Source organism: Elgaria multicarinata, chromosome 12 (assembly GCF_023053635.1).
Source record: "Elgaria multicarinata webbii isolate HBS135686 ecotype San Diego chromosome 12, rElgMul1.1.pri, whole genome shotgun sequence".
Lineage (NCBI taxonomy): Eukaryota > Metazoa > Chordata > Lepidosauria > Squamata > Anguidae > Elgaria > Elgaria multicarinata.
In genome coordinates, this window is record NC_086182.1 from 8,016,624 (window position 1) to 8,041,634 (window position 25,011).

Here is a 25,011-nt window from a genome sequence, read left to right on the forward strand (position 1 = left end):
CGGTTGCGTTCCCCGGCTTTTTTTAAAAAAAGTTTTTGGGTCCCGACATCTAATTTGCGCAAGTGTTTTCATTATTTTCCGACCTGGCTTTTAGCAGTTGCAAAAGTGTGCACTTAGGGCTCTCAAACTATACATAGCTGTGTCTTGTCTATTGCCTTATCTGTTTCATCCGTCAAAGGGAAGAAAGTGCACTAGGAAACATACGTGGTAACTGACCAAGACGGGACTGCATCAAGGCTGGTTTGACAGCCATTGGTGGTTGACAGGTCAGGGGGCAAAGGGGACCAGATCAGCCCTTTAGCAAGGCAATCCTCAGCATTTGAAGTGTGGAACTGATTCTTTGAGGTTCCCCCTTCCATTGCATACACTCCCCAGTCATTTTTAAGAGTGATCTAGGGTCCACTCCATTTTCGTGGCACCCATTCACAATAACAAGGGAGTAGGCTGTCAAACAAGCCTGTATGCAGTCAATTACCTTTCATGTTTCCTAGTACTCTTTTGTTCCCTTTGACAGCTGAAATATACAATGCAATAGACAAGGCGAGTTTATACATCCTTTGATAGCCCTAAGTGCTCACTTTTGCAGCAAAATAATAATAAAAAAACTATACAGAAAACCTTCAGAAACTGGGCCTACCAAAATACATCCACACCAATATCCAGAAAGCAGTCATACTTAAAACATGCTCAATTGTCAGGAAATTCCTGACCCAGTAAAAAACACGACAAAACCCATCATGTCTGTCTAGAAAAACCACCACAAGCAAGAAAAGAGACCAACATCATCATCCTCTAATGAAGACATCTGAGCAAATTCCTGGAGCTGGAAAAAAAAATCGGCCTTATTTGTGCAAATGCCAGGGCTTGAATTTTTTTTTTAAAGGGGGCATGGAGAACAAGTGACAGCCCCTTCAAAGTCCTGTTTGGGCATTGGTGGAGGGACTGTCACCTCAGCACAGGCGAGGTCACTTGAGAAGAACAGCAGGAGGGTTTGCTGCTCTTGCCAAGCAGCTCAGTCACCACTCTATATAACACACAATGTATTTACTGTCCCAGGTTCAAAAGACACGCCAACGTATCATGGTTAAACAACCGCAAGAACAAGCTATGGGTTGTCAAGTGGTTTGCTGCCCACAAACAAACCACCCTGCAGGAAGCGGCCCAAGTTCAGATGAGATGGCAACCAACTGTGGCTTCTTACCCATGATGGGTTGTCATGTCATGCAAACTCATGTCTTATTTATACCCAGGCTCCGGTTATTGGATCTTGGGCTCCTTATAAAAGCAAAGCAGACTCGGCTGCAAGCCTATGGTCTAACTATCTCTACTATACAAGTTACTGCTGTTGTTCATGTCATTGTTGGAAGGATGTGTTGCTATCATAATAGATTCCATTTTGAGATATCTTCTGTCCAGGATGCATTGCTCAGGGCTCATTAAAGTAATGACATGTATAATAAGATATCCACAATTATCATTGCTGTATTACATGGCTGCAGCAGATAATTCTTCTCAAACCCATCAACGGAGGCAAGCTTCTTAAGTGACAAGTTTATTACTTGATAGTTAAAACATAAACCAATCATATTAACTGGTTTCAATACAAGCAAGGTAACACTAATGCTATATCAATATATTCATTGGCAAAAGGTTCAGAACAGACTAAAGAAAGCACTTTGTCAAAGAACACATAATAATATGACAAAATGTGGTCATGGACAATGTCTTTACGGGGTTATAATACAAATTATTGAAGGAGGACGCATTTATCCATGGCTATTAACCATGATAGCAAAATTCAGGCAATATACCCCTGAACATCAGATACAGGGGATATTCAACAGGAAGAAAACCACCAGTTTCCTACTCTGTTTGTGAGCACCCAAAACAGCTGGTTGACCACTGCTTGAAACAGACTGCTGGATTGGATGGACTTCTGGTCTGTTCTAGTAAAGGGAAGTCTTATATTCACTTCCTGCTCAATTGTGCTAATCTTTATATTTATTTATTTACTTATATATTGATGAAGCCAAGAAGTGTGGTGTAGTGGCTAAAGTGTTGGACTGGGAGTTGGTTTATCTGTGTTCTATTCCCCACTCGGCCATGGAAACCCACTGGGTGACTTTGGGCCAGTCACAGACTCTCAGCCCAACCTACCTCACAGGGTTGTTGTTGTGAGGATAAAATGGAGAGGCGGAGGAGGAGGAGGATTATGTACACCGCCTTGGGTTCCTTAAGAGGAAAAAATGTGGGATATAAATGCAACAACAACAATGATGATGATGTTGTTGTTTCCCATCGTTTGGAGCAGTCGCTTCATTTGAAGACTCCATCTTAATTTTTGATCCATTCAGCTGGCCACAAAAGCTATTTTTTCTGGCATGCATATTATTAATAACACTGCTTAACATTCATATACTGCTTTTAGATTGTTCAATGCTATCCACAGGATTTCAGCAATCTTCAGTCAGCAGGAAACCTCAGAAGTTGAACACAATGTATGGGATGGCACATATGGGAGAAGGTACCCAGAGCCCAAATGAAAGGGGAGAACTCCGGGTCAGTATTTGGGTACAAGCTACATCTGCCCCTTGCGACCCAAGTCATTAAAAATCATGCCTGATCCTATCTGCACAGCCCAATCCTGGAAGATGTCTTTACCAGGCTTGAGATCAAGGCATTGTAGAGAATCAGTTTTTCTTAAAAAAAAAACAAGAAAAATTGATGTACGTTGCGAGTCTGTAGATTTGTTGTTGTTTTACTATTTTTAAACTGCAAGATTGTAACCAGGGTTGCAGAGAAAGAAACTTAAAATATGTGAGGCAGGATTCTCCAAAAATAGATGGGTTGGATGCAAGAATCCTCGATTCCTACGAATTTGCTGCTCACACTTAGCAGTTTGAAATGCTGCATCAGCCCCAGGCAGGACCAGATCCAACAAATCTTTATATTGGTGTCTTAAGAACTTGAAATATTTTTCCAGTCATACAGAAGGGAATTGTATGGGGCTGCTAATGAACTGAAGCCAGGTAATTCACAATTTGTCTGCTTCTATAGGCCTTTTTTTCCCACTGCCCACATAAACACCTCTTTACTGCTTGTTTATCCCTTTTGTCCTTCATCTCTACATTCCCTTCTTTTAAAAAAATCAAATTCAAACTTCACTGTCAGAAAACAGGATCTGATTTTGAGAAGTTTTCTCATTCCTTCAGAATCAGCATCTTACTGTGATGGCTTGCTCATAAAATTTCAAGATTAACAACCTATGGTTATCTAGCTCCTTAACCTTCCACAGAAGTACCAAAACATTCCCTTAAAAAACACACCAATATTCAAGTTTGCGTCATTAGAATTACCTGAAATGATGGGAGTTGAAAGTTAAGAGTTCCTGTAGCACAGAGGCCTAGACACCCCTTGATGATAAAAGGAAAATGTGTTTTTAGGTTCCTCTGCTTCAGTCAGTTTTTCTGGGCTGAGGTGGTATTCATATGATCAGAGAACCTGATGCTCAGTGCAATCCTATGCATGTTTATTCAGAAGTACGTCTCACTAAATTCAATGGGATTTACTTTCTAGTGAGAAAGTGTAGGATTGCAGCCTTAAATAATTGCTCCCACCTCTAGAGTTCCTCAGCACCTGATATTTCCTGTCTTCATTTCCACTGGTAATTAATGTTCAACTGCTGTACTGACATAAACTTTAACCAGAGAAAGTCCTTGTTTGAGGAACTGTCAGTTCTAGTACATCACAAAGTCCAAATTTTATTCTTCTGGTAAAAGCACACACACCCTTTTTAAGTGACCACAAAGGTGCCAGGATTGTCCCACTAATTTACATAAAGGGCACAGTATGTTGGTCTCAATTTTCCAAGACAAGTGGTTGGTCACAAAGCAGGACAGGATGCTGGACTAGATAAATCTTTGGTCTGGTTCAGCAGGCTCTCCTGGTTTGAGTCAAATGATTCTGGTTTGTGCCCCAACTATCAATTGAAGCCAGTAGTTCCTAAAAATCCCTTTCTTAAAGGTCTCCTTCCATGTCAATGTATCTGCTAAGGAAGCACTACATGCCTGCCATTGATTGTGTATATATTGCAGTGGATAAGAGTCCATAAAAATCAATTTAAATAAAAATTAAGAAGCAGTTAAAAAATGAAATTGGATTTTTAAAAAATTAATGAAATACTGTTCCTCTTATTATCATTTTTTAAAAAACCAACATAGTTACAATTAAATCTCATCATAAATATACTAAACTTACACTTACTGTCTCATAAGAATGAATTAATGGCTCTGCCACACTCACACACACAGGGTCTGTTCAATGAGACTTTTTGTTCCTGATTTAAATCAATCCACCTTGCAGAGGATTCGGTAGAATTTATTTATTTATTTATTATTATTATTATTTATTTATATAGCACCATCAATGTACATGGTGCTGTACAGATAACACAGTAAATAGCAAGACCCTGCCGCATAGGCTTACAATCTAATAAAGTTGTAGTAAACAATAAGGAGGGAAAGAGAATGCAAACAGGCACAGGGGAGTGTAAACAGGCACTGGGTAGGGTGAAGCTAAACAGTATAGAGTCAGAACAAACTCAATATTTAAATATTTATTATTTATTTTATTTATTTATTACATTTCTATACCGCCCAATAGCCGGAGCTCTCTGGGCGGTTCACAAAATGAATGTTCATGCAGACCAGTTTAAGCCTCACAATTGCCCATTAAACTGTCAGTTTGCCTGTCCTTCAACTGCACATTGCAAGAGAAGATCTGTAGAAGTAGACAAGCTGTCTTCTAAGAAAGAAGATGAACTTGTTCCTTGGAACACAGTTGGAAAACCAATGGCTTGTACAATAAATTTGGCTCACCCAACTGACTAAACCTGGACTACTTCTTTTGTACAGTGGTTTCGACATTGTCAGACACACAGATGAGTCAGGTTGTGTGAAAATTGCACTGGGCTTGTTTGTAATCCAAGTAGTAGCACTCCAAGGAGCAGTGCTGTGCGCTCCCTTCCTGATGTAAGCCTGACTGTAGCCCAGTAGCCATTCTTCAAATGTTGCAAATACCAGCAACAAGCTAATTCAACCCAGTCTATAAATGTTTCCAATGTGAAAACAACCAGTTCAAGAGTGAAGATTAAAGGCAGGGACTCTTCTACCTGACATTTCCATCCACCAAACTAAGATAAAAAAATAACTTCTCTCCCTAAAAGTGGCACCTCGTTGAATATGAGAACTATAGTCCTACATATTTTAGAAACAGGCTATAATTAGACCCTGTTTGTAGCACCCCAGACTCTATATGCTATAGTGCAGCACGTTTACTCTGGCAATTTTCAAGTGCAAGAACTCACCATACTCAACCTGCAACATGAGAAAAAGTAACCTGTAAAATAAAGCTTGTTCATTTAATTCCTCCCTTTATTTCTTGCTTTTCTGGATATTGCTTGCCTTTCACTTATGTACTTCAGTGTGAAGCTGGAAGAGTCCAAGAGGACTCGATGTAAAACAACCCCAAGACCACAATAACATTTACTATGAGGCTTACAGTTAGTTCCTCCACTCCTATTGTGTCCTTTCCTGTGGACACTGATCCAGTTTGAATGATCAAACAACCCATCGTTAACAAACCATGCACTGATTGCGTGTGCCTGCCTGCAAACTGGTTCCTGCCCACTCACCTGCTTCAAATTAATCAGGAACAGCGTTGTTTTGTGATGTCTGAACCCGGACCTTGGATGTTTAACCCCTAAACAATCACCCATGTTTTGTTGTTGGGTTGACTCTGCATTGTTTAAGCCCTAAACAATCCAAAGTTTTCAGGTTTAGATGTCACAAAACAACGACATTCCTGGGTAGTTAAATGAAAAATGGAAGTGGTGAGTGGAATGGGATGCAGCATGCTCGCTCCCACCAATTTCTGGGTTAAACAACCCAGGAATTGGCCCTAATGGGCAAACTGAGTACTTGTCTCTCCCTTCCAACTTGTCTAATCTAGGCTACAAAACCTCATGTTGCTTCAAAGTATAATACACAGTGTTTTGCACTACAAATGCAAAACACAAAATCCCTATTCAGAAAAGCTTTACTGAATGACCACTTTGCAGGAGACCCAGATATTGGTGGGCCATGGCCACAGAATTTTCAACCCAAGTGGAATACTGCCAAATCGCACACCTACAGCCCCCTCCTCACATTCCTTTTCCTTAGTAAACTGTTTTAGTAAACAGTAAACTGCCAGGGCTTAATTTGGCCCAGTGACTATCATTTGTCAATCTACTATTAAATGATGGTAGCAGTGGCTGTAGTAAAAGGGTGATGACTCACCTTCAAAGAGAATCAAGCTCATAATGACAGCTGATAATGACAGTGAAGATTCAAGGAATCCATTGCTGTCTGCTCTAACTGGGACTATTTCTCCAAGGTCTGAAGAGAAAGTCTTTCCCAACCAAACTATCACAATCCTTTAACCTGAAATGCCTGGAATTGGCCCATAGATGTTTTATATGCAAAGCATGTGTTTTTCCACTGATCTCCACCCCAAAACGAGAGTCCAATTGAAATGAAAGTAATCTCCTTCAATGGAAGACAGTTCAGATCTCCCTTTCAATTAGTTTACATATATGTCTTCCTTTAGAAAACATACATGGAACACCCACAGGTTTTTAATCTTGTTTTCATGACTTGTAGCAGTTTTTTTAAAAATGAGTAAAGCATTTATATGGCACCTCCCCATACTTCACTGCAAATCTCAATCCCTCCCTCAATAGACTTCTTTTAATTTTAGATACATACATGTATGTGCATGTATTATCATATATCTGTTACTGATCTTCTATGATTTCCTTTCCTAAGTTTTTAAAAAGAAGAATAAAGATAGAGAGAGAGGGAAGGAAGGAAAGAAACACAGAGAGGGAAAAGGAAAGAGACAGACTTATATGGTAAAAAAAATTAAAAGTAATTCTTATATTGCAGATTGAAGTAAAAGTCCAGCATTTGAGGAGGTTGAAGATTAAGATACATAAAAAAGGGATGTGTGTATATGTAGATGTTCAAACTAAGCACTTGCAATAAATTTATTATTTTATGACATTTCTATGTCACCCCATTAGATGGACTTCTTTGGGCAGCTCACAAATGGCCAAGTGCTGCCCTCAATTCCATTCTCTATAAGTAAAAGCCATTTACCATGTGTATGTGTACCCCCCACAAAAGACGAAACTACGAAAGAAGGATTTCTTGACATTACTTGCTGAGTCTCACAAAAAATTTAAACTTACAAGTACATCCCTTCAATCATCACGCTTCTGATATTTAAGGTAACATATAGACAGGCACACATATATATTAAGGCTGTCACCTGATTAGATAACTATTCTGAAGGAAACGAGCATTCCCCCCACCCTACATTTAGATAATGCCCACATGCGTCACAACAGGTATCACCTTAGAAGAGGTATTATCTTCTGAGAAGGAGGAATGAAAACACCTCTTCTGATTCTGCATGCCACCTGTGGATTTTGCTAGGATTAAAAATAGCTTTAAAAATGTAAATATATACTCTCAGACTACTTAGTGATACCTTTTTTGATAGAGCAAAATATTTTAACATAAATTAATCTAACTAATTAACTGACTAAATGGTCCAGCCCTAGTTTTCTATATCCGGATGGATATAGATACCCACACACAATCCGGCTAAAGCTAAGCACTTGGGAAAAGTTTAAACCTACAGTCCTGTACATTTTCCTGGGATAATGAATTCAGTAGGGCTTACTTCTTAGTAAACATATACAAGGCTACAATCGTATACATCCTTCCTCAGGAGTAAGATTCTTTGAACATAATGGGAATTAGGGTGCTTCCAGAAGAGGCTTTTATGGAGCTATTGGCTTACTTTACCCACGGAGGTGTGTTTCTAGACAACAATGTCTTCTACCAGTACCCCTCCCATTTTTGCCCCCCACACACACATTATTTCCATCTTTTTTCTTAATGAAGAAAATCAACTGAAGAACAAAAGACAGAACAGGTGCCATCTTCTGATCTATAGTGCTATGCCTCCCTCTGGAAGCTTTCTTACTTTTAAGTAAACATATTATTAACTCATTAGAATAATGTATATCTTTCTTTTTCTGGCCCCAAACTTTGAACCCTCCAACATGGCTACTGAGATACATTTAAACACACAACCATAAAATATATAGCACAAAATGTAAGGTTTTAACCAGTCCTGAAATTTTTATTGTTGAAAACTTTTTTTTAATGTAAATGGATACCTAATTAAGACCCTCATGAATGTCATTATTAAGAACTTACCAATAGTAATAGCAGCAGAATTCCTATTTTACAGGACACCTTTTTTTTGTTTTATTTTTTTAACAGTAAACATTATTAAGAACTTATTAGTAGTAATAACAGCAAAATTCCTGTCAACACACACGTTTTTTTAAAAAAATTAGCAACATTATTAGGAACTTATTAATAGTAATAAAAGCAAAATTCTTGCTTGTTAACATAACATCTTTAAAAAAACCCAGCAAAAATTATTAAGAACTTATTAATAGTAATAACAGCAGAATTCCTGTTTGTTAACAGAACATGATTTTTTTAAACAGCAAAGTGACTGATTTTGAACAGGAATGTTATTCATATTATTAGCATTACTACTAGTAGTAACAGTATGATTTATATGAACGCCAGCACCCCCCTCCCCGCGACGTGGGGCTTTCAAGGCCCACGGGCTCTTGCCTCCCTCACACCCGTGTGAAGGTAGGAGGAGGAGGAGCCCTGCCAACGCCCATCAGCCAGGCCAGGCCCGGGTGGGCTCCCTAGCGGCCCCCCACGGCTGCAGCCCCCCGACCCCCAACGGCCCCCGTGTGGAGAGGGGGCGTGGTCCGAGGAGGACGGAGCGGGACACTCACCTGCCGCCACAGCCGCTTCCCTCTCTCGGGCTCTCTGCCCCTCCCCCACCCGCGTCCGGCTGAGTAAAGGAGAAGGAAGCGCCGCCGTAGCTGGAGAATTGGGCGCTTGTGCGCATGCGTACACCACGGCGGCCACGGCTTCCCAGCCGCCGACGTCACCACGCCGAGAACAGGTCCTCGCGCGGGTGAAGCGCACGCGGCAAGCGGCCGGTAGCTCCGCCCGCGCACGCAATGGCTGCCCACCCTCCAGCCCGCCTTCTCTCTCGGCAGCCAATCGACGGCCACTTCTCGGAGCTCGGAGAGTGGCCAATAGGAATGGCGCTACTCCGGGTGGGTGGGGCGTGTTCGCAGTGGGTCTTTTTTTTTTTACGCTCACCACCGCGCCAAGTCCAACAGAGGGACACGTCGCTCTGTCGTCGTCGTGTCTTTTGGCACTGCAAGAGGGAGGGGGTGTAGACAGGAGGGCAGGCCTGGTGTACGCATGCGCGGCGAGCCCCGTCCCTCTCTCCCTAATGATGGGCGGGACAAAACACTCTGCACATGGTCAGGGACTCTGTTCCTCCTTCACATATTAAGCACTGGCATTGCAGATCCTTTCGTGCAATTTGCCTGGGCATTTTTAGTTGGGCTGTTTTGTCTTATTGTATTGGCTGCCTCTCAATTGCTTTGATAACTGCATTTTATTCTATTGTATTTATAGGATTATTTAGTCATACTCCTTGTACAACACCCCAGTATCCATAAGGATGAAGGGCGGTTTATAAAATATTTTAATAAATACATAAAAGCTACTCTGGGAGCCCTTTTGGCTGAGGTGTGGGATAAAAATACTACAAATAAATAAATACACAAATAAATAAAAACAGCACTTTGAAATGGATCCAGAAATGTGCTGGCAACCAATGCAACTGGTACAGAATTTGCGTCACATGTTCTGATTGCCTGGCTTCTACCAACATCTGAAGTTTCCAAATAGTCTTCAAAGGCAGCCCCATGTACAACCTTAACATTACATGGAAGAATTGGGGACTGCAACAAAATTTGGAGGTGTAACCGCACCCTCCTAGCAGGAGTGCTCGTGGCCAAGCTTCCTGCCACTTAGCCATGCTGGCTTCCAGGATACTCTAAGCCACCCTTTCCTAACTAGGAGCCCTCCAAATTACAGCTCCCATGATCCACAGCCAGTGGTGGCCATGCTGACTGTGGATTATGAAAGTTGTACTTGATCACATCTGGAAGGCACTTGGTTGGGGAAGGCTGCTTTAAGCTGCTGGAGGACCAATCAGGACTTTCTACCCACGACCCCATTTTAACCTCCCCCCTTTTTTTTCTCTAGTTGGGTCACCATTCCGTGGTTACTGAGCATGCTCGGGCCGTAGTAGAGTGTTGTATGTTGTTTTTACACCTTTACAGTTTTTCAATATTCATACTTCTAGAAGCCACAAACATACCTATCTCCTGTTTTTTGGTGGCCCTACAATTCTGTTGACAGGCACTGTATAAGTTTGCTATACAGGTAATGGAATCCTGGACAGTAGCACTTCAGACTCTTTCTCTCTGTGTATTATTTCATAAGCTCAAATATTACAACTTTATAATGTAGATTTCACTACAGAATAAAAGGTGTCCATTTTTCTCCAAAATTTGACAAAATTGGTATTCTGTTTCTTTGGCACCTTTTCATCTGTTCATTTCAACTATAGTTGCTGAGTCCAAAGTGTATTCTTTGTATACAAACTCCCCTGCATGTAGCAAACTAGCACATCAGGGAGTTGCCTGTAATAAAAGCCTCTCTTTTTCTCTGACGTACTGCTTGGCTACACAGTTTTTATTGGTTTTGGTTTTTACATGGAGGAGCTTTAAAGAAGTCAGGCAGACAGGACAGATGGATACACACATGAAGCCTTGAAATTATGATACAGCTCAAAATTCTGCTGCCTCGGTCTACCAACTAATTCTGCATAATAGGTAGATTTGAATCTCTCATGTATCCCTGGGAGTGCAAGTGACTGCTTCCAGGGTAGGAAACATTAATATGTTCCAAAGTCTAACATAGGCCTCGTTCAGACAACACGCTAAACCATGGTTTAGCGTGTTGTCTGAACGGGGCCATAGACACATTGGCGGAGGCTGTTAGTACATGTCCACGTCAGTGACCTGAACTTCACCTGCCATAGAAGGCACCATTTGCTCACTTCTAAGATCCGCTACAGAGATTGCCGTGGATACCAAAGAGGCTTTCCTTCTAAATGACCCCTCTCAGCTTAAGAAACACAGTTGTCAGTTCTAGTTTGCTGCCTTTCCTCATCAGGTCACCTGCCAATCACTCTAGCAGAGGTCACAGGAACTAACAAGATTTGAGTTCCATGACGCAAGCACAGGAAATCCAGGTTTCTTGGACCAGATTAATGGCTGGCTAAAGATGGAGGAGCTAAGAAGGGCATACAGAGTCAGGAAAGAGTGCTGCTAATGGCCTTTGGAAAATGTGTAGGGGCAATATTAATGATTTTAAAATATGGTGTTTAACTGTTTCAGAACGCACCTGATTCCTGGTTTAAGGGGAAAGACAAACAAACTCACACATGAGTTTGTTAATAGACATGAGTTTGTCATCACACTCATCACACAAACTCATCACACATGAGTTTGTTAATAGAGTTTTTGTTAATAGACTGTCATCCCCTCCCACATCTGCATAGACTTTTCCTGGAGGAGAAGGCTGTCAATGGCTACTAGGCCTGGTGGTTGTGTGCTATCTCCAGTATTCGAGGCAGTAAGCCTGTGTGCACCAGTTGCTGGGGGACATGGGTGGGAGGGTGCTGTTGCACCGTGTCCTGCTTGTTGGTCCCTGGTCGACGGCTGGTTGGCCACTGTGTGAACAGAGTGCTGGACCAGATGGACCTTTGGTCTGATCTAGCAGGGCACTTCTTATATTTTTATAGGAGCTTTTAGCTTTGAAAAAAGGCATGTAAGGCCGAGGGTTGTGGGGAGCCATAATCCAGGTGTATAAACTTATATAAGGTGTGGAGAAAGTAGACAGGGAGATGTTTTGCTCCTCCCATAACATGTGGTCAGCCCAGGTAGCTTGAGTGATGGGAACAGATAAGAGGAAGAACTTCACACAGCAGAGATTAAACGATGGAATCCTCTCTCTACCACAAGATGTAGTGACGGCCACCCATTTGGATGGCTTTAAAAGGGGATCACATCAATTCCTGGAGGCTAAGGCACTTAATGGCTGCTAGTCCGGATGGTTCTGTGCTACCTCTAGCATCAGAAACTGTTTGTCTTTCGAAACAAACGCCAGCAGCTGCCTGAATGTGCTGGAATACAACGGTAACATAGCACCAAGTATTTTAATTCTAGCTTTTGGAATCTTCGAGCGCAATCCCATGTCCTACAACTCCCAGCATGCTCCAGCACACCTGGAACTTGAGCAGGAGGGTGCTGGGCTGGCTGGGGGGTGCTGGGAATTGTAGGACTATTTTCCCCCCAATGTAAGCATGCATAGGACTGCAACCTTAAGGACTTTTCAGAGCTGCTAGGTTACAAATTGTCTGCCAGATTTCTCTCTCTCTCTGTGTGTGTTCTTACTCCCCGGTAACCACTACCCTTGCAAACTTACTGGATATCAGCAGGTGCCCTGTAGTGATGCCTGCCAGGTTTGTTTGTTTGTTAATGGGCTGGCACTTATAAGAGAAATGCCAAGGTTGGCAATTGCACCCACTGCCATCTCCTCCCCTCTCACCACAATACCTCTGGGCCTCACTCTGTCAGGGCCCAGGGCATTGTGGGAAAATAAAGATGGCAGTGGCGGAAGTTGCCTGGCTTGGCATTTCTCCTATCAGCACCAGGGCAAAACCAAAAGTTTAACACTAACACACATACACACACAATGCGGGTGTAAGCACCAGTGGGCCCACCACACCAGTTTAGAGGTTGGGATACGTGGACCATCTCTTACAAAATTCTTAAGCAGCTACAGTGGCTACTGGTCCATTTCTGGGCACATTTCAAATTGGCAATTACTCGATTGTTTGGGACCCGGGTCACTAAAGGATTGCTTCCTACCACATAACCTCTGTGGACATATCCCAAGACTCTCTTTCGTGCCCCCCTCCTACCAGGGGAGGAATGACCACAGAGAGGGCCTTTCTCGTGATGGTTCGTCACACGCCTGGGGGATGCCCTCCCGAGAGAGGCTTGCCTGGTGCCAACTCTGATGTCACAGCAGCAATACGCAAATACTTTTTCATTTCCTCAGATATTTCAGCATGTACTGTACGTATGCTTTGATGATGGTGCGATCAGTCCCGCTGAATTTTTATAGCGTTGTTTTCATCGCTGCTTTGGTATACAAAATTATGGATGGTGTGGAGAATGTGGATAGAGAGACATTTTAATCTCCCATAATACTAGAACAATTGGGATCCCAATGAAGCTGATTGGTGGGAGATTTAGAACAGATAAAAGGAAGGACGTCTTCACACAGCACATAGTTAAGTGATGGAATTCACTACCACAAGATGGAGTGACGGCTACCAGTTTGGATGGTTTTCAAAGGGGGTTGGATAAATTCCTGGAGAAGGCCATCAATGGCTACTAGTTCTGATGGCTATATGCTACCGCCAGTATCAGAGGCAGTAAGCCTGTGTGCACCAGTTGCCGGGGAACATGGGTGGGAGGGTGCTGTTGCACCATGTCCTGCTTTGTTGGTCCCTGGCCGACGGCTGGTTGGCCACTGTGTGAACAGAGTGCTGGACTCCATGGACCCTCAGTCTGATCCAGCAGGGCTCTTCTTAAGTCTTGCAGAGTTTTGTGGGTTGTCTCTGATATTAGTCCAACTTAAGTCCCATTCATTTCAAAGAGTCTCCTTTAAGTACGACTAACATTGGAGACAACCCCCTATATGTACTGCTTTTATTACTGCTTTAATTGTGTTTTAGACAATTAAATGCTGCCCTGAGAGTTTTATTGGAGGGTGCAGCCTAGAAAATGTTTTAAATAAAATGATAGGAGTGGCCACCCCCAGTAACCCCCAGTTTTAATTGCGAATTGCTCAGAGCGCCTCGTTCCTGGGGCAGTATAAAAAGGTAATAAATAAAATAATAAATAAATCCCAATGCATCATCATTCTCAGGGCTGCTTCACAGGTGCACCTTTCATGGCTGTAATATCCAGCGACAACAGGCATGTGTAGATGAGACTCGACAGAGCTAAGTTCACAGATATATATGTGCATTGTCATCTAATCTCATCTATAGCGCAGTGCTTTTCAGCAGACTGAGCTCACATATTCAACTGCCATTTATTCAAGTACTAGGTGACCAGGTGATGTATACAGATGGGCGAACCAGCCCTTTTGCTGCAGGTGAACGAAGTGGGAGAAAAATGCTCACAGGAGGGCAAGAATAGCTCTGAAGAATGCAACCAGGCAAGCTTATTAGGGAACATGGCTGAAGCCCAGGCAGTTTCATTACTATCCAATTACAAATCGACCCATGGGACCTTGGGCTCACCTACACCAAGCAGGATATTCCACTATGAAAGTGCTATATAAAAGGCAGGAGCCACACTACTACTTTATAGTGGTATTGAATTGTTATGGATCACAAGCTGAATATGAGCCAACAGTGCGATATGGCTGCAAGAAAGGCAAATGCTATTTTGGGCTGCATTAATAGAAGTATAGCTTCCAAATCACGGGAGGTACTGGTTCCTCTCTATTCGGCCCTGGCTAGGCCTCATCTAGAGTATTGCGTCCAGTTCTGGGCTCCACAATTCAAGATGGATGCAGACAAGCTGGAGCGTGTTCAGAGGAGGGCAACCAGGATGATCAGGGGTCTGGAAACAAAGCCCTATGAAGAGAGACTGAAAGAACTGGGCATGTTTAGCCTGGAGAAGAGAAGATTGAGGGGAGACATGATAGCAGTCTTCAAATACTTAAAAGGTTGTCACACAGAGGAGGGCCAGGATCTCTTCTCGATCATATCAGAGTGCAGGACACGGAATAACGGGCTCAAGTTAAAGAAAGCCAGATTCCAGCTGGACATCAGGAAAAATGTCCTGACTGTTAGAGCAGTACGACAATGGAACCAGTTACCTAGGGAGGTTGTGGGCTCTCCCACACTCGAGGCCTTCAAGAGGCAGCTGGACAACCATCTGTCAGGTATGCTTTAGGGTATTTCTGCATTGAGCAGGGGGTGGACTTGATGGCCTTGTAGGCCCCTTCCAACTCTGCTATTCTATGATTCTATGAAGTGCACTGCAGGATCTACACTACTGCTTTATAGTGGTACTGATGTGCACTGTCAATTGTTGGGGCCCATGACACATCTACACCAAGCAGGATATAAGACTCTGAAAGTGGTATGAAAGCGTTATATGGTATTTGTCAATAGACCCTGACAGTTGTCAGTGCATTTCAATACCACTATAAAGCAGTAGTGTGGCTCCTACCTTTGATATATTGCTTTCACACCACTTTCATAGTGGAATATCCTGCTTGGTGTAGATGAGACCCTTGTCTCCCTGCATGCGCCCTTATCTGGACAGCAATAGCCTAGCTGCAGTGATCCATGCTCTGATAACCTCTCGTTTGGATTACTGCAATGCGTTATATGTGGGGCTGCCTTTGAAAATGGTCCGGAAACTTCAAGTGGTACAAAACAGGGCAGCACGGTTACTAACAGGAACTGGCCGATGAGACCACATCACGCCAGTCTTTTTCCAGCTTCATTGGCTGCCAGTCCAGGTCTGGGCCCAATTCAAAGTGCTGGTATTAACATTTAAAGCCCTAAACGGCTTGGGGCCAGGCTCTCTGAAGGAACGCCTCCTCCCATATGTACCTGCCCGGACCCTAAGGTCATCCTCAGGGGTCCTTCTCCGCCAGCCCCTGCCAAAAGATGTGAGGCAGGTGGCTACCAGGAGGAGGGCCTTCTCTGCAGTGGCACCCTGGCTGTGGAATGAGCTCCCTAAGGAGGTTCGCTTGGCATCTGCGTTATATGCTTTTAGACGCCAGGTGAAGACCTTTTTATTCTCCCAGCATTTTAACAGTCTATAAATAAATTTCAACTTGATGTTTTAAATTTGTAATTTTGCATTGCTGCTGTTTTTATCTGGTTGAGCTTTTATATTGTATTTTATATTATGGTTTTATACTGTTGTTTTATACTTTGAATGGTTTTAATTTTTGTGAACCGCCCAGAGAGCTCTGGCTATTGGGCGGTATAGAAATGTAATAAATAAATAAATAAATAAATAAATAAATAAATGTGAAGGATTTGACCATCGCAGATGTGCATTAAGCAGAAGCAACGCCACAGTAGCAGCTGCTCTGGGACTGGATCGTGGACCCGTTACAGGCAGGTTTTCTCCCTTTTCTCCCAGTTCTAGTCTCCACAGTCTCCATAGCCACACCCCCAAGGAGAATCCAAAACTGCACCCAGCTGCCATGATCTATATCAACAAACCAGTTCAAGCAGTTTTCTCACCAGGAGCAAATCTTTTGTTTAGCGAATGGGTCTTAACTGTAGATCCTTGCAGGAGAAGTTCATTTCCTCCCCAGTGACTGTGAGAATTGCAGCTAAGCCAAGAGGGAACAGGAACCCTGGATGGGTGTGGGTCTGCATGTGGCAGATAATGGAATCGTGCCAGCTAATAAAAAAACCTGGGCACTTTAGTCCTGCAAACTCTTTTCTGCCTACGGCTTCTTTGCTTGAACCACTATCCTACCATCTGTTTTAGAGCTGTGTAGCAGGCTGAGGTTCTAACACACAGGTCTGCCACCATCACAACTAGTTTATTTTGGTGTAGTGGTGGGAGAGGAGGTCCACGTGGACTGCCAGGCACTATCTTTACGGCGCCGAATTGGTGCTGTCTTCCTCCAAAACTCCAGGTACTGGAGCCCCCATCCCCACTACCCTCTACCTGATGGAAGGCGATCAATCAGTGGTCGCCTTCCACCAGGACCACCACCACCACCCCAGTTCAGCCCCAGAGCAAGGTCAGACGACGAAAGAGCCTTACAGACCTCCCTCCCAGTGAAACTCTTTCAATGCGCAGCTTCGCAGGAAAACCCCACGATGGCAGTGAATCCGCGCCTTGGCAGCCACCGTGGGGCTTTCCCCACATACAGACATCCCCAATGTGTTTGGGATTGCAACTTCCATTATTCCCAGCCAGGTGGGGGAAGGCTAACTTAAACCCTTGCTTAATTCAAGGGCGCGGGGTTGCCAGCCTAGCCGGGGTAGCTCAGACAAAAGGCACGTGAGCATAATATTTAAGAACAATTTAACATTTATACAGCACTGTGCGGCATGACACTGTGCGCGCTTGCTCCGAGGCCAGCCCCACGGAGGGGATTTAGACAATGCATGCAGGACTGCAGCCATTCAGAGGGCTCAGAGCTCTTCACATGCATGATCCTTACAACAACCCTGTAAGGTAGGTCAGGGATTGCAAGGTGGGGGAGCTGTGGATATGAAAGAGAAGCTTTCCATCTAGAGCAGGGGTGGGGAATTCTTTTTCCAACAAGGGCTGCACACCCTCCAGGGTAATCTGTTGTGGTCTGCATGCTGGCGGTGGGTGGGGGCACCCCTTTCCTCCCCCTTTTCTTCAGTAGTAGGAGGGGCCAATAGTGGGTGGGGCCACCCCTTTTCTCCCCCTTTCTTTTCCCCTCCCCTCTCTTAGGCCAAGAGTGGCATGGAATTAGCTTGCGGGCCGCAGGTTGCCCACCCCTGAACTAGAGAGTTCTTTGCAGAGGCAAGACCTGAGCCAGGGATTTCCTGAATCACAGGCTCAACTCTTTTCACCGCTACACCATGCCAGCTCTTGGCACCTTTGCTACCTCATGCCGATAAAGCTAAGCTCTGGCAAGCCCCTTCCCACGGGAACGTCCAATTCCCATCTGCAACGGAGTAGCAGGAAAACCCAACTCCCCCCCCCCTCATCCTCCTAGTTGTGCGCACGGCCAGCACCACCAGTCTAGACCGCTGCTGGGTGATGCTGCAGCTTCCTCCACAAAGCTTGACAGCTTATGACGTCATGGCAAACCGAAGATCAAAACGCCAAATGGTCCGACTTGGTGTGCGGCGCAGCTGGCCTCGTGATGGTCCCTGCCAAAGGGCAACACGTTGGAGAGACGGCCGGCAGCTGTACAGAGAGAACTTGATCCAAAGCCTTCCTACCAGTACGCTTGGCTCTCTGAACGCCGCCAGGTCTGCCAGCGGGAAAGGACCAGAGCCGCGGCTTGAGAGGTGCCCAACGGCTCCCTGGCCATGACGGTGCTCTTTGCCAGACGGGAAAGTGCGCCGGGAGGCGAAGGGCCCATCACTGGCCGTATTCTGTAATTCTTCCCGTGGTTGTTGTCCCAATAGACTTTCTGGCCGCAGTGAAAGGAGACGCAGAATTCAACGGTCCCGCCAGGAGCTGGCGCTTTCGGGAGGGCCACCTCGAAGGAGAACACATCCGTGTCGGTGTATCCGTACGTGCTGGGCATGTACTGGCAAGCGATGTCACGGAAGCTCCTCCAGCTGTCAAAGGTGACGCGGATGTAGACTTTCTTCTCATAACCGATGTTCCGGACCTTGACGGTGCCCGAAATGGACTTCTCTTGGATCAGGCAGTTCTCCAAGGACACAAACGCGCTTTGCAGGCGGCCGCGGAAAGCAATGTAGTCGGTTGAAGGTTGGGGGAAGTCCAGCGCGTACCTTCTCGTCTCTGGACGGGGACTCCGCAGCTTGTTCCGGAAGCTGGTCAGGTGAGACAGAGCCTGGTGAAGATCGCACAGGTCTTCCTCGATCTTGGAGAAGATACGGACGGCCGTCAGCGAGAAGCCTTTCATGTCGGCAAAGACCACCTTCTTCTTTTTCTTGCCGCGGCAGCCCTTGGCGGTCTCTGGCCTCTCGGGATCGGTGCAGAGCCGGTTGTTCAGGCAAGGGCGCAAAGGTTGGTGGCCCAGGCCCTCCCGGAGCTCCTCGTAAGAATCCAGCAGCTTGCGGATGGGCGGGGTATGGCTCAGGCAGAGCCGCATGGCCAGGTCCACGGGCGTGGCTCGGGGCATGATGGCCCGTGTACTGAACACCTGGAAAAGGCTGGGAAAGCAGGAGGGGGAGTTAGCAGCCGGCTCAGAAGTGCCCCGCTGGAATCGGAGAGCGGAGAGTCAGCGCGTGACTGTGGGCTGCTTCACGTGCCACTTAATTCCCCTGCATCGCAGATATTAATGCACATTCATGGGGGGAGGAGCAGAATACCTGCACGTGGCACACAGGGGTGGCTCAAGTCACTTTGCTGCCTGAGGCAAAGGACAAGGTGGCACCCCCCTCCATTCCACGTACAAAAGCCGACTGAAATGGCAGATGGATCTGTCCCACTGATGACGGGACAATATCCTCCACTGCCCCTGAAGGCTGCAGATTAGCTCCGCTGCCTCCTCCAAAACCTTGCTTCTGTTTTCCAGCAGCTGCCGCCTGAGGCCGCTGCTTCACTTTGCCTAATGGTAGGGCCAGGCCTGGTGGCACAAAACGCAAACATCCACTTCACTCCTCACATTTGGAGGCTGATGCAGGCAAAAGCTTTCTCATACAAGTATGAGCACCGCATCCTTCTCCCAATCTACCCCCCTATCGATGAGTTGAACTGCAGCTCCCATGTGGTTTGGGAATGATGGGAGTTATAGTCCAACACATCTGGAGGGCACCAGGTGGGGGGAACCTGTGGTACCAAAAGAGCAGGGTTTTTAACTTCTTAGATGTCATGTCAAGTTTTAGTTGGTTAATCTGAAAGGGTGGGGCTCCACGTTTAAGGGCACATTTGCTTATTTTCTTGGGTAGTATTTTTTTTTGCAAATAAGGTGTATAAATGTTAATAATAAAGAAATATGGTCCCCAGTGAGTGGTAGGTTCTGTTTATTTGGGAGTCAGTTATCTGATGCTTCCTTCAGTATCCTGGGTTTGGATAATATATATATATATATAAATTAAATGCCTGGAAGATGCTTTCCAAATGCTGCCATTCAAAGGGCATTGTGCAGCTATTCTTAACATATTTTATTTATTTGTTAACAATATTTATATACCATTCCATAACTAAAATAGATTCTGGAGCGGTGCACATAGGAATAAAACAGTAAAAAGAAAGAAGATTAAAAATACAAATTAAAATGGTTAAATTTTAAAACAAAGGATCAGTAAAAACAGTGACTAGTCAGTTAAGTAAAGGAATGCTTCTCGAAATAGAGTTGTTTTCAGGAGGCGCCAGAAGCAGCCTAGTGTTAGTGCCTGTCTGACCTCCAGGGGCAGTTTGTTCCACAGAGAAGGGGCCACCACACTAAAGGCTCTTCTCCTGGTGGATTCCAAACGGGCCATTTGTCCATGTGGAACCACCACCAGCATGCCCTCCAAAGCCCTCAGTGATAAAGGCGAAGGCGCTCTCTCAGGTATTCTGGTCCCAAGTTGTTTAGGGCTTTCTCATACAAGTTGTTTAGTTGCTTCTGGGCAAATACGAGATGGGAGATGTCGCTGTCTTTCTCCCCCCTCCCCCCCCCCCCGGGGTAATATTCTGTGAATGACACTGTGGAATTGCACAGTAAAAGCTTCATCTGGAAGCATCTGGGGATTCAACCGTTTTTTTAAAAAAGCGATCGAGGCTGCAACCCTATACATGCTTACATGGGAGTAAGTCCCATGCAATTCAATGGGGCTTACTTTTGAACAGACATGCATAGCATTGCACTGTCAATCGATCACGCACTATTTAAATAGGCTGGCAGCCTTACAAAATGGAAATTTGAACCTCAGATGGGGACTGCGGTGCAAAATGTAAGTGGCAAGTCTGTAAAAGCAGAGCTCACGGCATCAGCCAGATATATTTTGATACCCGAAGCGGAAAAGCAAGATCCAAACACACCTTCTGTCTTGCTAAATCAGAATAGGACACAATTCACACAAAACTTTGCCTCCGGGCGATTCCTGTTAAAAGCAACAGCAACCACAGCCCATTTCAGCAGGGTTTGTGTGGGCAGAGGATGACATCGCCATGGGAGCGTGATCTGTGTCGCCCTGTCCTTGGTGTCACCCCAAATCTGCCATGACCCTACTGGAGCCTCCCGTGGGCTCTAAAAGTCCTAGAACCTAGTGAGGCAGGTGGCTACCAGGAGGAGGAGGGCCTTCCCTGCTGTGCCCCCCCCCCCCCCGCTGTGGAATGAGCTCCCTAAGGAGGTTCGCTTGGCGCCTACATTATATTCTTTTAGACGCCAGGTGAAGACCTTTTTATTCTCCCAGCATTTTAACAGTCTGTAAATTAATTTGAACTTGCTGTTTTAAATTTGTATTTTTGCATTGCTGCTGTTTTGATCTTGGTTGTGCTTTTATATTGTATTTTATATTATGGTTTTATACTGTTGTTTTATACTTGAATAGTCTTAATTTTGTAAACCGCCCAGAGAGCTTCGGCTATTGGGCAGCATAGAAATGCAATAAATAAATAAATAAATAAACCTAAGTAGGTGCAGCTTATACCCATGATTTCGAGTCCTAATTTCTGTAGCCATGGGAAATAGTTCTTGACTGTTCTCCCTGGGGCAAACTTTTACGTTTCTGAACATGTCTCACATGCCTCCCCTAAGGCTTAGTTACTGGTGGGAAGAATTTTAAGCTACCCTCTGCTGGCCTTTTTTGCATTTATGCCCCACCTTTTTGCCTTTGGTCCTCCCCCCCAATGCCTCCCCCCCCTCCAAGAGCTTCCCCAAAATTGAATTGGGCTTTGGGGCTGAAAGAGCTGTCTTAGATGGAGACGATTGAATCTGGGAGGATCTCCTGTATGTAAAACAGGCACTCCGTTACCATGACATGGTCACTTCCTATGTTATGTATTATATAGTATTTAATATTGTTCCCACCTCAATCCAGAGGGAGAGGCAGGTAATAAATAAATAAATATATTATTATTATTATTATTATCATCATCATCATCATCATCATCATTATCATTCCATCTTTCCTCCAAGCAGCGCAAGGCAACGTGTATGTCTCTCCCCACCCCTCCACCCAAATTTTATCCTCACAACAACCCTGTGAGGTCAGTTAGGCCCTGAGATAGCGACTGGCACAAGGTCACTTGGTGAGCCTAATGGCTAAGTGGGGATTCGAACCTGGGTCTCCCCAGGAGGAAGCACACTGAAGTGCCTTCTTCAAATGACACCAGGGTTACAGCAGGTGCTGAGCCAGCTTGTGCTACGGGTAAAACCGCCCAAACAGATCAGTGGCTGGTTGCGCTACAAATGGGGAATTGGCGCTATTTTAAAACCTAAGAATTTTAAGATATCCTGATTGTTATTTTGATATTGTATTGGTTTTATATGCTCTTTTAATTAATTTTATGTATTTGATTTATATTGTATTGTTGCACTAATGTTGCAAAGGGAGAGGCGGGAAAGAATTATTATTAATTATTATTTAGTTTCAAGCGGATTCAGATACTCTTTGGGTCACAGTTGCTAATTACTGCGGCCAAAAAATAAGGGCAGAGGGGAAATGTCTTTAGCAGCGTCTTGATGTGCAGAAAGGTGACGCTTTTTATGGCACGGAGGATCTCTCCTGCCAAGACCTGTGCATCAAACTGCTGCCAAAGGTACAGTTACAGTACTCAGTTGAGAAGTTGGCAACCCTATCGCCAACCTTTCCGGCTTGTTGACTGAGCGACTTACCCCGGTCCTCTTATAGTGAGCAATCTCTTCATGTTGAACTCAACTCCCAACCCCAGACAATCAAGGCAGGTGATTCCCACATGCACACACACACACCCCTTCGCCCAACCTGCAACATTTTGCAGTTCAAGAAAATGGCTCTGTTCACAAGTAGAACCCGGGGTGGCTGTACCCATGCAAGTCTCCAGCATTTCAGAACCACCCTTTCCCTACTCTTCCTGGCTCGACATTGAGGTAATCGCCTAGGGTGACCGAAGGAATATACTGAGTCAATCTCTCGATCCATGTAGCCCGGTATTGTCTGCTCTCCAGGGTTCCACCCAGGTCTTTTGTAGCCCTGTCTGGAGACGCCGGGGCTGAACCTGGGGCTTTGGGGATGCAAAGCAGGTACTCCACTGCTGAGCTACAGCCCTTCCCTTAAATATAAAATAAGACTCCCGTCTTCCTGGCTTTGAATAAAGGGCTGATTTTAAATAGGAAGCTCCCTTATGCTGTGTGGGATCACTGCCCTGTCCAGTTCCCTGTTGTCTAGCTACACCAGCCACCCACCCACCCATGTGATGACCTCCAGATGTAGGGCCGGCCCTACCATTAGACTGATGGAGGCAGTTGATTTTGTATGTGACATGAAAGGGAAGCAAATATTGGCCTGGATATTTGGTATGTTTAATGCCAGGATGGGGAAAGGTGAGGGTGCCATGCTCCCCCATGCCCCTTTCAGGGGCCAAAGTAACGTGGTTGGCCTTGGTTACTACATACCCTAACTTTGGGAAGGGCATCTTTCGCTGGTCCGCCTCAGGCAGGAAAACATCTTGGGCCATCCTTGCCCAGATGTTTCAGATGACAACTCCCATCAGCCCCAGCCGGTACAGTCAATGACCGGGGATGATGGCAGGGGTAGTGCAAAATATCTGGAGGGCACCAGGTTAGGGAAGGCTGTTCTCCATGGAGAGGTAGCAGCTGCCTGCCGACGGGCAGATCCGCTCTACCCCGGAACCACGGGCCCTTCCCCAACGAACTGCACCTTTCGCAGGGGCTTTGCCGAACAGGGGCTGCGCAACTTTTCACAGCTCTGCAACACGATCAGGAGAGAAGCTGGACCTGCCAGCATTCCCCCCCCCACCCTTCATTTAGCACCACTGTGGGAGGCAATGCATATTAACCCCCTCGTGGGGGTACTCTGAAGGGAGGCTAGAGCGCACCCCCCCCCCAGCCTCTTCTTTCCCCTCCCCACTTTTGCACGGGTTCCCCGTTCCCACGAACAATCCAGTGCACTCACTCTCCGCAGCTCATGGCTACAGCTCCTCGGGTCCTCAGCTCTCAGCGTCCAATGGATGAATGAAACCCAGGAGAAAGCCTGCTGGGCCGGCACGGCCACGCCCCCTCATCGCCTGGCCACGCCCCCGAACTATCCCAGGGGCGAACAGAACCGGCCAGCTTTCTGGCTCGGCTCCCACGTGCAATCCTCCTCAGAGGGGAAGTCTGCCTTGGATGGAGAGGCTTGATGAACCTTGCATTGAAGCCCCTTTCAATGCAAGCCTCATTCCTGGAGCGGAGGGATGTTGCCCCAGAGCATGTGCAGAGTGCATTCCTTTCCTGAGGAGCCGCGCCCAGGATTTCCAAATGCGGCACTGGAGAAATAATACCCGGGGCGGGAAGGCACACGAAGTCTCCCTCCACCCCTCTCCCAAGGAACCTTCCAGAGGGCAGCTGGGTTTTTCTGTCTTCGCCTTGTGTCAAATCATTACGAATGTGGAATGAAAAGCAGGAAAGCACACTCTGAAAGCGGTATATGGGATGTGGAAAGTGCCTCAGCAGTTCTCCGTGCACTTCAGTACCGCTATAAAGCGGTAGCGTAGATCCCTTGTGGCTGCAAAAAGCAGAACCGAGGAGACCTGTAGCATCCTGAAGGCTAACACATTTATGATGGCTAGGTTCCACGTCATCAGATGCAGTAGATATGGACACAGGTGGATACTATAGAATTAGGCAGTGGAGGCTGGTGGGTCTGATGCCAGTGGAGCTGTGAATCCACTCTGGCTTTCAGTCAGAACTCTAAAGGAGCTCTCCAAGGAGTTGAGTTCTGACTGCATTTTAACGTATTGTACACTGTCTGGAGAATTTAGGACAGCGTTGCCCAAACTGGTGTACTTCTGGTATGTTGGACTATAATTCCCATAATCCAATGGCCATGCTGAGCAGCGATGGGAGTTCTGACTGAAACCCACAGAGGATTCAGCACCCCACTGACATTGGAACCACCAGCATCCACTGGTAAAAGGTTCTCTTTTGCAGCTGAACCCCTTCCGCCCTTTGAGGGTATCGTGGTCGTGCTGCTAAAGATTTGCTTTGACCGTGAGAAATCTGGGTT

The 25,011-nt window shown here is 45.5% G+C and overlaps 3 protein-coding genes across 8 annotated transcripts in view; 1 reads left to right on the top strand and 2 right to left on the bottom strand.

Moving 5' to 3' along the window:
- GPAT4 (glycerol-3-phosphate acyltransferase 4) overlaps nucleotides 1–9,020 on the bottom strand; it is a 28,838-nt gene extending 19,818 nt beyond the window's left edge. Inside the window, exon 1 of one of the 3 annotated variants that reach the window (XM_063139520.1) lies at nucleotides 8,936–9,020. The gene's annotated coding sequence lies outside the window, so the exon portion shown is untranslated. Of the gene's footprint in view, nucleotides 1–3,356; nucleotides 3,664–6,338; nucleotides 6,418–8,935 lie in introns of those variants that run through there. The other 2 variants (XM_063139521.1, XM_063139519.1) reach the window with 2 other exon arrangements.
- LOC134407234 (secreted frizzled-related protein 1) overlaps nucleotides 1–25,011 on the top strand; it is a 520,297-nt gene that overhangs the window by 277,708 nt on the left and 217,578 nt on the right. The window lies entirely within an intron of this gene.
- On the bottom strand, nucleotides 18,120–23,933 carry LOC134407493 (protein phosphatase 1 regulatory subunit 3C-like). The gene is made up of 2 exons (XM_063139316.1): nucleotides 23,920–23,933; nucleotides 18,120–19,029 (listed from the first exon to the last, which is right to left on the bottom strand). Exons 1-2 carry the CDS (start codon nucleotides 23,931–23,933, stop codon nucleotides 18,120–18,122), a joined length of 924 nt encoding a protein of 307 aa, XP_062995386.1.